We start from the raw sequence: 12110 nt of genomic DNA on the forward strand, positions 1-12110 counted from the left end.
ACTCAGATCACACTTTGTTCCTAAAAAAACAACATGGTAAGATTACGACACTCATCGTATATGTGGATGACATGGTAGTTACAGGAAATGATCCTGAAGAAAGAAAAACTCTGTAGAATTATTTATCTAGAGAATTCGAAATGAAAGATCTAGGTCCTCTGAAATACTTTCTTGGGATTGAAGTTTCTTGATCAAGTGAAGGAATTTTTTTGTCTCAAAGAAAGTATGCCTTAGATCTTTTATAGGAGACTGGAATGTCGGGATGACAACCTGTTAATACACCAATAGAAGAAGGTATGAAATTGTGTGTTGAGCCTAATCAAGTATCAACCGATAAGGAAGATACCACAAACTTGTGGGGAGATTAATGTACTTAGCTCATACAAGACCAGATCTTGCTTATGCATTGAGTGTAGTGAGTCAATACATGTATAATCCTGGAGAGCAACATATGAATGCAGTCATGCGTATTTTGAGGTATTTGAAGAATGCTCCTAGGAAAGGAATTTTGTTCGCTAAAAATGTTGATTATCAGAGTATAGAAGTATATACTGATGCTAATTGGGCCGGTGCAGTGGATGATAGGCGATCTACATTTGCTATTTTACCTTTATAGGTGGTAATCTTGTGACATGGAAAAGTAAGAAGCAGAATGTCGTCGCTCGTTCAAGTGCAGAAACGGAATTTAAAGGTATGGCTCTAGGACTTTGTGAGGCATTATAGCTAAGACTCCTCTTACAGGATTTAGGTTACCTATCTAGGCAACCAATTCGATTGTTTTGTGACAATAAAGACGCATGTGACATTGCTCATAATCCAGTACAACATGATCGTACAAAGCATGTCGAGGTGGATAGATTCTTCATTAAGGAAAAGTTGGATGATAAGATTGTGGAATTGCCTAAGATTCGATCAGAAGATCAATTGGCCGATATCCTCACCTAAGCTATCTCAAGTCAAGTCTTCTAAAATTTTTTAGACAAGTTGGGCATGTGTGACATCTATGCACCAACTTGAGGGGAAGTGTTGAGATATTAGGAATGTTTTCTTTATATCATTCAGTGTTGAGATATTAGGAATGTTTAGATATTAGGAAAGTTGGGATATTAGGAATGTTGAGATATTAGGAAAGTTGAAATATTATGATATTAGTTGTTCTTTCCTTATATCATTCTTTCCTTGTATCATTCTTTTCCATTCTTAGAATGATGATTACCTTCTATATACACTCTGTACATGAACGAATGAAAAAATGAATAAAAAAAACTTTCATTTATCAATTTGAAGACAATCAACCATCTAAAGTTGGGTTTATACCATAAAGATTTTAAGCATTACCCATCAATCAAGTAAGCTTTCAAATAATTAAAATCTTACTTTTCAATTTTCTAATTGAGAAATTAAACTTTATGAAAAGAAAAAAAAAAAAGTATGTTCTAGTGTAGAATCTTGGAAAAAATAAAAAGAACAAAATCATTTAAAAATAATTAATTTTATTGTAATGGGGGTTTCAAATTTTCAATTTCAGAGAATGATATTATTCTAAAGCACTTTTGCCCCACACATCAAGCACAGCATGGAAAGAGGAAAAGAATACTTGCATCTGGCTTAGAAGCTATGCCTTCCTCACATTCTCCATTTCTCTTTTTCTTTTCTTCCAAACGGTGACTTTGCCTTTATTATCTTTATAAATCTCCCCTGCCTGAGAATCTATGCCTTCCCCACATTCTCCATTTCTCTTTTTCATTTCTTGCAAGCGGTGACTTTGGCTTTACTATCTTTATAAATCTCATCACATTACCCTCTTCAAAAAAAAAAAAAAACCTGCCTCTGGCTTTCTCCTTAATCGTTTCTGTTCTTCTTCGTCCAATCTATTTTGGTCTTCTACTCTCAATCTATTTTCGTCAGCCTTGCTTCCTTTGGTTTGTCTTTCAGTTTCCACAATGCCTACACGAAGAACACTTGAAAAAACCGTGTCGCATGTGCTTGAACTTGTTGATAAAGTCAGCAAGAAACCTGTGGACCCTATCTATGACGAAATAAAAAAGTGGTTCGAAGAAAACAGAGACTTGTTTCCTAAACTGAAGCACTTTGAGGACGAGCTGAAGAGCAAGATTGCCGAACTTGAACAAGCTATCGACAATGCTGCATATGATGATGGCAAGCGAGATGCTGAAATTGTTCAAGGTATTTTCAGTGCTACATATCACTATAACAAATATCACTCTTTGCCACGAAAGTCTTTGTCATAGATAAATAATAATTTGTCACTATTAATGCATTGTATTAGAAAGTCATGATCTTTGAATCTTCTTGGTGATGCAAAAAAAAAAAAAAAAAAAAAAGGAACTTGAAATGTCATTGAATAATTATATTTATGAAAAAATCATCACCAAGATAATTATTTATGATGAAAATAATACAATAGTATTTATTGTTCATCACCAAGATAGAAAATAACAAAATTTTGTCACTAAGTCCTACTATTTTGTCATGAATTTTTTTTTTTATGAAAAAATAATACAATTTGATCACCAAATATATATTTTTTATGATGAAAGTTTTCATCACAAAATAAGTTTCTTTAATAATGAATCTAATTTTGTGGCAAAAAGATTTTTATTTTATTTTATAATAATGTATTGTTCATCATTTTCAAATGTTTTATAAAATTTGGGTTCATTTCTAAATTCTAGATGACACCTCTCATACATATCTCAAAGTCCATAGGGAAGATATTTTAGCCTTTAATAATTATAGTATTAACTTGCAATTTTTGTGATTCAAAATTATAACCTTTTACTATGAAAACATTTCTTTTTGTCATCTCATCTACAAATGAATTAATTTTTAAAAATGTATACTATACTTTTAATTGATTTGACCGTTATAATTACTGATCTTGAATTAGGGTTATTTTTCACAATTATATCAATGAAATAATAAAAGATTAAGAAAAAAAATTAAAGATTTCAAGTCATACTTCATAAAATTATAAATTCTTATTTACATACAAATATTATTATCTTTAAAAAATACTAAAGAAAAAAAAATATTTTAAAATAAAATTGTTTATATAAAGAATGAGAAATCAACTTTAAATCTTTCTAAGTTTTATATTTTATGTGTGCAAAATAACAAATATTATTGTGATTATATTTATTCATTATCAAATATATATATATATATATATATATATATATATATATATATATATATATATATATATATATATATATATTGATTTTTTTTATTTTTTATGATTAACTATCATATGATATAATAGGAAATAGATATTTATGTGTTCCTCGCCATATATATATATATATAAGCACAGACAAAAATAATTTGTCATATTAAAATATTTTTTATAAAACATGAGTATTACTATTTTTGTCACTAGCCACCGGCGTTAAAATTAAATAAATGCTTTGATGATAAAGCAATTGTTACAAAAGAGTAAGTGATTTTCTAATTTAAAATTTCTTTTTTTCGTAATACATTAGTCTTATAATAGATTAACAATTATAAATTGTAAATATATTTTTGAGAAAATCATTTAGAAATTGAAAATTAGTAACAAATAATTTCATTACAAATATGTGTATTTCATGAAAATTATTTATCATTGAAAATTTAAAATTAATAACAAATAATTTCATTATAAATATATGTATTTTTTTTCATTAAAAAAAAAATCCCCCATATAGCAGGATTGGCAATTTTTTATGTCAATTTTTTAGTGGCAAATTTTAGTGACAAAAAGTAATTTTGTAAGAGCAAAATTCATAATTAATGACAAAATTTTAGTCTTAACCAGAAAAATTTGTTTCTAAATCTCACATTTGTTGTATTGCATGGTGGTGGCTACCGGGATGTTGAACCTAAACAAGGCATCGATAAATGCTTGCGGAGCATAAAAGATTTGATTTCCGAAATCAACCTTGATAAGTACGAAGTGTCGCAACCGCGGAAAGAAGAAGCTCAATCTGATGGGAGGAAAATGTCTGATGAATGGTTAGCTTTAGGCATCGAGGAGAGTATTCTTGAATCCCCAGCAATGGCTACTCTCGAGCTTAGCTACACTATTCTTGATCTTCCGCTGAAGATGTGTTTGCTATGCTTTGCAATTTTTCCAGAAAAAGCCATCATCATGAAGAGGCAACTGATTTACTGGTGGATCGGGGAGGGCTTTGTCAGGAAGACCAGGGAGAAAACCGCAGAGGAAGTGGGAGAAGAATACTTCCAAAAGCTGATAGACATGGGCTTGATATATCCAAAATACAAGAAAGCTAAGCAGGATAAAAAAGAAAGTCCAGAAAGTCCAGTCGTGGACAGCTGCACAATGCACCCTTGGATTCGGCGTATGGTGATCACAGTCGCTAAAAAGGCCGAGTTCTTTGATCTGGATAGGAGAGGGGCACCAACTGATGTTTCTTCTCAATCACGCCGCATATGCTTTGCAAAGGATTTGAAGATCAATCAAACGGTAACTCCTCCAAATACAGATGAATCGGAAGATCAGCTGCCCTCTTTACCTTGGTTCAATAGAGATCAGAAATATCAGCTGCCCTTTGTAACTTTGTTCAATATAGATCAGAAATATGTTGATATTAAAGAGGAGTGGTTTTCCAAGTTGAATAGGGTTTCAGTTCTTCAACTGGGGAGGTGGCAGCATGCTGCAGATCACCATGTCGAAGTGGAAAACCAAGATTTCTTGAAACACTTGGGGGCTTTGACGCACCTCAAGTATCTCAGCCTCCGAGGAATGTCAAGAATAACTGAGTTACCTTCTTCAGTTGTTGATCTTGTTCTCCTCCAAATCCTTGATCTCAGGGCATGTCACAATTTGGAGAGGTTGCCTCCGGATATCTCATCATTGAGGAAGCTCACACACTTGGATCTCTCAGAGTGTTACTTGCTCGAAAGCATGCCCAAGGGTCTTGACAAGTTATTTTCTCTGCAAGTGCTGAAAGGATTTGTGATAGAAACCTCAAGAAGAAGATCTGGCAAGCTGATGGATCTTTCTCAGTTGAAGAAACTAAGGAAGCTAAGCATATATATAGGAAGCCAAGATCTTGCTCAACAAGAAGAGCTTCATAGCTTGAAAGATATTCAAAATCTTCGGGTCCTAACAATAACATGGAAAGAAGTGGCAGAAGTAAAGCCAAAAGGTTCTGCACAGTCCGAGGAAGAACATGAACGAGACGCACGGAAGTCCTTCTTATTCCCTTCAAAATTAGAGAAACTCGACCTTCGGTGCATCCCTTTTAAAAATCAACCAGAATGGTTGAAGCCTAGCCTCTTATTCAATTTAAAAAGTTTATATATCAGAGGAGGGAAACTCGATGGTTTGGCTACAGAAACAAATCAGAAGTGGAAGGTCAAGATTCTACGTCTGAAATATCTGGACGACTTCCAGACGGACGATAAAATATTGTTGAAAGATTTTCCTGATCTGAAATATTTTGAGAAAATAAAGACCTTGAAAGGGGACGAAGTTTGGGGAAAAGAATCTTATGAAGAAGATGAAAAGAGTGGAGAAAACAAAGCTACTGAGACAAAGCAAGATACTCCAATTCAGGTTTTTTTTCCTTTTTTGTTTTTGTTTTTTCGCTTTTTTCAACTGTTCTATTAAGAAAAGAATTAGAAACAGCGGGAACAAAAACCTTAAGCTTACAAATTCTAGTTTCTCATTTGGTTTTTTCTTTCAGGGTGAGGAGAAGATGATCGGGGAGATGAAAGCGAGCCATATCCAAGAATCTAGCCAAATTCCTAAACAAGGTTGCAAGGCTTTTTATATATATTTTTCCTTCTGTTGTGTTGATTTAGGAGTTTTGCATTCTTCTGAACAAATTATTATTTTTTATTTTATTTTATTTTTTTATTGGCACTAAGATGATGACAAAGTGTTGAGCAATGCTGTAACTCCAGAAAGCGAAACCAAGCAAGGTTGTATCAGATGGATCAGATCATGTAGCACATGCTTCGGTATGATCATCTCTACCAGTGTGGAACATGAAAGAAACCATGAAATAAGACCTTAGCATTCATATTAATTTTGTTTTTGTATATTTCTTTTAGAACAAAACAGTGGAAAGGAGGAGGAAGAAGAAATGACAACAGAAAAATCTAGGGAACCTGTGAAAGGAGGTAGGCGGTTCTTATTCTTTTTTCTAAGGAGCTTTGTTTTACCAACAAATTTGATTATTGAACCTGGTTCTTTGATTTCTGAAACCTAAATAATAATCAAGTGCCAAACAAAATTGAGGGTGAAAAAGCAAGCTCCAGCAAGGTATTAACAAATGAACCAAAGCCTACATCTACTAGTGTGGTAAGATTCTGTTCTCTATTTATGTTTTTTATAGGATTCAAAGAAAAGGAAAAGAGAGAACATTACTTAAGTTTTGGCTCTTGGATTATTCTTTCTAGGGTAAGGAAGAGACCAAAGCAGATACCAAAGTTCAAGAAACCAAGACACTTGTGAAACAAGGAGGTAGATTTTCCATATTTTAGTTCCACTACTTTTATTGTCTATTGAAAAACACCTAACTAGTGTGCTTTCTTCGTTGTTTGGAGTAAAGATAATGATCAAGTTCCCAACAAAGTTGAGGGTGAAAAAGCAAACTCCAGCAAGGTATTAACAAATGAACCAAATCCTACATCTACTAGTGTGATAAGATTCTGCTCTCTATTAATGTTTTTTGAAGGGTTCAAAAAAAGGGAAAAGAGAGAACATTACTTAAGTTTTGGCTCTTGGATTATTCTTTCTTAGGGTAAGGAAGAGACCAAAGCAGATACCAAAGTTCAAGAAACCAAGGCACTTGTCAAACAAGGAGGTAGATTTTCCATATTTTAGTTCCACTACTTTTATTGTCTATTGAAAAACACCTAACTAGTGTGCTTTCTTCGTTGTTTGGAGTAAAGATAATGATCAAGTTCCCAACAAAGTTAAGGGTGAAAAAGCAAACTCCAGCAAGGTATTAACAAATGAACCAAATCCTACATCTACTAGTGTGATAAGATTCTGCTCTCTATTAATGTTTTTTATAGGGTTCAAAAAAAAAGGAAAAGAGAGAACATTAATTACTTAAGTTTTGGCTCTTGGATTATTCTTTCTAGGGTAAGGAAGAGACCAAAGCAGATACAAAAGTTCAAGAATCCAAGGGACCTATGAAACAAGGAGGTAGATTTTCCATATTTTAGTTCTACTAGTATTATTTTCTACTGAAAAAAAAGCTAACTAGTGTTCTTTCTTGGTTGTTTGGAGTAAAGATAACGATCAAGTGCCAAACAAAGTTGAGGGTGAAAACCGAAGCACCAGCAAGGAATTGACGAATGAACCAAATCTTACATCTACTATTGTGGTAGGATTCTACTCTCTATTAATGTTTTTTTATAGGGTTCAAAGAAAAAGAAAAGAGAGAACATTTCTTAAGTTTTGGCTCTTGGATTATTCTTTCTAGCGCAAGGAAGAGACCAAAGCAGATACCAAAGTTGAAGAATCCAAGGGACTTGTGAAACAAGGAGGTAGATTTTCCATATTTTAGTTCTACTAGTATTATTTTCTACTGAAAAAAGCCTAACTATGTCCTTTCTTGGTTGTTTTGGAGTAAAGATAATGATCAAGTGGTGAACAAAGTTGTGGAGGGAAGCACAAATAAGCTCATATCAGATGAATCTCGTCTTGTTTCTCCTATTGTGGTAAAAGTTTATTTTATAGTATAAAAATTTATTGAAAATAAGAAAGTAAAAATCAATCTTTATAAGGGTTTGTTTGATAATTGTTTTCAATTTTTTTTTTTGTTAAGAGTGTTTTATGTAACAAATGAAAAATTGGAGAAGTTTAAGAAACTTTTGCATTATGTATAAGTGTATAATTAATAACTTGATAGGTAATAGGTGAAGCTAGTTTCATATTGAGTTCTTAATAAGATTTTTATTTTGGAAACAATTGACAACTATTTTCAAAAAATGTTGTCAAATATTATATTTTTAGAGCTGATTTTAGAAAAACTAAAACAACGTGGCCAAAAAGGCCACGGTATCCTAATTTCTTCTAGTAGAAGTACATCTTTTTTGTTTTTGGAATTCACTCTTGACATCTTCTTGTAGAATGAATAGAGGAACGAGGGAGATTGTAAAGCTGAACTGACATAGGAGAGATTTGTGAAATAAGGAGGTATGTTTTTTTCTTTCATATTTTTTGTTTTACATCCATAAAATTTAGTTATTATTCTATGTTTTTTTTTTCTTTCTTAAATTACTTCAATAAGGTGAACCTATATATAATTTGATATGTATGGTTTTTATTTTAAAAAAAAATGATTTCATTTTTGTGTTTGCATGCATGATTTTATGAGTTTGGGTAAAATTGTAACCTAGGCTAAATCCCTAAGGAATACAACTTAGGGGTTTAGTGATTTTAAGGATCCTAAAATAGGGATGGCAATGGGGCGGGTTTTTTTCGAATACTCACCCTGCCCCTAATGGAAAGGGTTTGGGATAAATATAAACGAGTTTAGGACGGGTTTGAGAAGTTCTTAGAAACCTGAGACAAGTTTGGGTATGACTTTGTCGTGACCGACCCCACCCCGCCTTAATTATATATAACTTTAATAAAAAAAATTATTTTAGTTTTTTTTTCATTTTTTAATATAAATAAAGTATTACTTTTCAAAAAATTAAATTATAAATATCAATAATATTTTTTATTTATAAATTATATTTATTTTTACTAAAATTTAAAACATAAAAAAAAATAAATAAAATAAAAATTAAAAATTAAAAAAAAGTTAAAAGAAAAATTATTTTTTGGGGTGGGGATGGGCATGGATATAAATAAATGAGACAAGGTTGGAATGAGGGTGACTTGCCTCAAACCTGCCCTATTGCCATCGGTATCCCTCTCTTATGCATTGTTTTGAGTTTCCCTAAAATTGCTAGAAAATTTTACCATTGAGTGAGGAATATATACACTAAGCAATCTAGATTTATTGAATACATGGTTTTTTTATGTAATCTCTTTTATACAATCTCTTAGAGTTCAATAACAAATATTATTAAATACTGTAACATAAAAAATAAAATTTTCATTCTCACCTATTTAATAATTTTTAAAAATATGAATGAGTTTATATTCATAAGCAATTGTAGGGCATGGGAATTTTTTCTTTATAATTTCTGTTGGGAATGAGAATAGTCTATTTAGGATACTTGAAGTCTATTCAAAACTAACCCCAAGCTTTATTTTCCAGATTCATATCCACAAGACGTAATAAAGAACACTTGAAGTTTGGGAATTTTAAAGTCTACTTACTTTCTATTTGATGCAATAAGTTGGAGATGGAATACTTGTCAGGAATTTTTTTTAACATATATTATATTCTAACATGGTATCAAATTTGATATATTAATTAATTGATTGTACCGGTATGGGATTCTTTTATAAACAATGTCGTGTTATGGATGTATTTAGAATTTATTTGGATCATATTTGCCATATAAAGAGGTCCAACATATATATATGAGCTTGAATATCAAACCTGGCTGAGGGATTATGCTCTAGAAAATGGTATCCGAACAATCTGACAAGACAGAGTAGTAAGATGAGGATGTTATATCAAATAGTTGGATTCAAATTGAAGAGTCTATCTTCATGTTCCCCATTTACAAATTCTTTTCCATTTTTCATCATATGATTCCAAAGTATTTATAAATTTATGTGTTTAGGCTAAAATTAGTATTGGATAATGTCTTTTGATTACTTAGGGTATTATCTTTGACTTAATTATATACTACTAAGAATGCCTAACATTTGAATAATTTTTGGAGGGTTTATTTTACTTTTTTCCTTTTTTTTTTTTTTTTTTTGGAGGGTTTTAAAATAAGGGTCTGATTGCCAGTAATTTTAGAAAACACTTTTAATATGAAAAATATTTTTAAAAAAAAGTTATGTTACAGATATTAAATATTTGTTTAACACGTTTAACCTTTTCTAAGTATATTTAAATGGTTCATTGATTAATAACCAAATTATAATTTAAAATTTCCAAGAAAAAAAAAAGTTTTATACATATAATTCTTAGTCTAAATTTTTTATTTGTTTGATTTATAGTCATTAAATTTGCCCCTCCTTGATGCACTTCCTCAATCCGCAGCTGCTGTGGCAATTAACCACTCAGTACTTCCAACAAATAATTTTTACGAAATTAATGGAACTTGAGCCATTCCTCTTCTATTTCAAAATAGCATGATGGTAAGCAACAGACAACAAAATTGAGTTGTCTTAACTTGAATTCATAGATAATACCAAAGCAATTTCAAACTGTGAAGTCATTTGAAATTGGAGAATTTCCTCCTAAGAATCCATTTCTGAGCAACTTAAGTCATGTTTAATATATCATGTTTGAACAAAGCTTAATCCTCTTAAACTTTAAGAAAGAAGCCAACGAGATAGAAGTTAATAGCGAAAATCAAATTCAGGTTAAAGTATAATTTAATTTAAAGTCAACTTAAGTTATTAAGGAATAAGTATTAAGTTTTACCAAACACTCCTTAATTATTTTCAAATATCTTGCCTATAATGTCCTATGTAATAATTGAAAATATAGAGAATATTATATAAATTGTTGCATTACTAATTTTTTAGGATTATTTTAAAAAGTGTTGCTAAACCTAACTCATCATTAGGGTTTTAAGTTGAAAGGGGCTTTGGATCGGCATTGAACCAAAGGAACCGAAGATTGAACCGTTGAATTGGACAGAAATGGGGCGATTCGGTTCATCTAGCTCTTTGGGTTTTTAAATTTTTTTCCAAAAACAGGCCTCATTTACCAATGGGCCTAGCACCCTTCACGACCCAACCCTCCATGGCCCAATGGCCAGTTGTGATGCGGCTGAATGAGGGTTTTAAAGGCATTTTTTATGCTCTTGCCTTTCCAATGGGGGACAAGACGTACAAAACTAACTAATTTAAAAAACAATCAGCATTTATATATGCTATTCATTTGTTTGTGCGAGAGTTGTAAAAAACATAATAAAATCATCTCAAATACCAAATATTTTTTTAAACTTATAAGATAATAGGATATATATATATAATTAATTAATTAATGACATAATACACTTCAATTTTCAATATGTAATATTATATATGTTTTATTTAATAAACTTTAAAATATTAATATATTTATATAAAAGATAAAAATAAATAAATATTATTGATTTTTTATTTTATTTATATTTATAATTTTTTAAAATTATTTTTTATTTTAACAAAATATAAATTATATATTTATAACGTCATTGATTTGATCGCGGTTCAACCACTGATTCCATCACTGAATTATGAACTAATAACTTTTATGGTTCGTTAAGTGGTTCAGTTTTAAAAACATTGGTTTTTATCATACATATAAATATGTTTATAATTGTGTTGAAAGTTTTTTATATGTCCCAATATGAGATTGTCATTATCCTACCAATGATTCTTAAAAACTAAATTCATATTCCATGTAGAGTTCTTGATAGTTGATCAATTAATCTCAAAAGAATTTAAGTATTTGTTAAAGAACATTAAATGCTATATAGCGTGTGAAAACAAAGTATAGGTGTTGGTCAATATAAGCCTCTTGAAAAAAGGTAGCATCGAAGCTTAAATAAACCTATGCACTTACTTTCCATATTTAATGGATTTGTTTTATAGTTCCATTGGACCATGATTTTAACATTTACGATATTTCTATGAGACTTTATAGGCGATTTTACACATATATTATGGGTCTTGTGATATAATTGGATTTTTCTACCACTCAAATTCCTAAATACTCTTTAATTAATTAATGAAATTAGAAATTGCTTAAAAAAAATTAAAATTTTGGATTAATAAGCAAGACTACGTACATATTCATCATTCTCAATCTTGATAGTTTAGGTCCTAAATTAAGATTATCATACTTCTATTTAAATTTGTTTAGAAAATTTCATTAAGTGTGTAATTGGCTTTTTGGACCTTCTATAGTAAAAGTTACCTTTTTTTTTTTTTTTTTAATAGATTGGTATTAAATCATTTTTAAAAATTTATTTTTAAAGTTATTTATCATTAAATG

At 30.6% G+C, this 12110-nt stretch overlaps 1 protein-coding gene across 4 annotated transcripts; it reads left to right on the forward strand.

Annotated features, from left to right (window-relative positions):
- The first annotated feature begins 1829 nt into the window (after positions 1 to 1829).
- On the forward strand, positions 1830 to 9495 carry LOC117909838 (disease resistance protein RGA5-like). Of its 4 annotated transcripts, none has more exons than XM_034823888.1 (16): positions 1830 to 2187; positions 3894 to 5584; positions 5715 to 5784; positions 5899 to 5991; positions 6085 to 6153; positions 6243 to 6334; positions 6433 to 6496; positions 6585 to 6637; positions 6776 to 6839; positions 6928 to 6980; positions 7123 to 7186; positions 7276 to 7367; positions 7467 to 7530; positions 7619 to 7704; positions 8116 to 8182; positions 9258 to 9495. In XM_034823888.1, the coding sequence occupies exons 1-15, from the start codon at positions 1944 to 1946 to the stop codon at positions 8122 to 8124; spliced, it is 2808 nt and encodes a 935-aa protein (XP_034679779.1). In that variant the 5' UTR covers positions 1830 to 1943; the 3' UTR covers positions 8125 to 8182; positions 9258 to 9495. The 4 variants fall into 4 exon arrangements, with proteins under 4 accessions (XP_034679779.1, XP_034679786.1, XP_034679792.1 ...); XM_034823895.1 differs by having other exon boundaries at positions 6255 to 6334; XM_034823901.1 differs by having other exon boundaries at positions 5935 to 5991.
- The last annotated feature ends 2615 nt before the right edge of the window (positions 9496 to 12110 follow it).

The sequence above is a fragment of the Vitis riparia genome, chromosome 3 (genome assembly GCF_004353265.1).
Source record: "Vitis riparia cultivar Riparia Gloire de Montpellier isolate 1030 chromosome 3, EGFV_Vit.rip_1.0, whole genome shotgun sequence".
Classification (NCBI taxonomy): domain Eukaryota; kingdom Viridiplantae; phylum Streptophyta; class Magnoliopsida; order Vitales; family Vitaceae; genus Vitis; species Vitis riparia.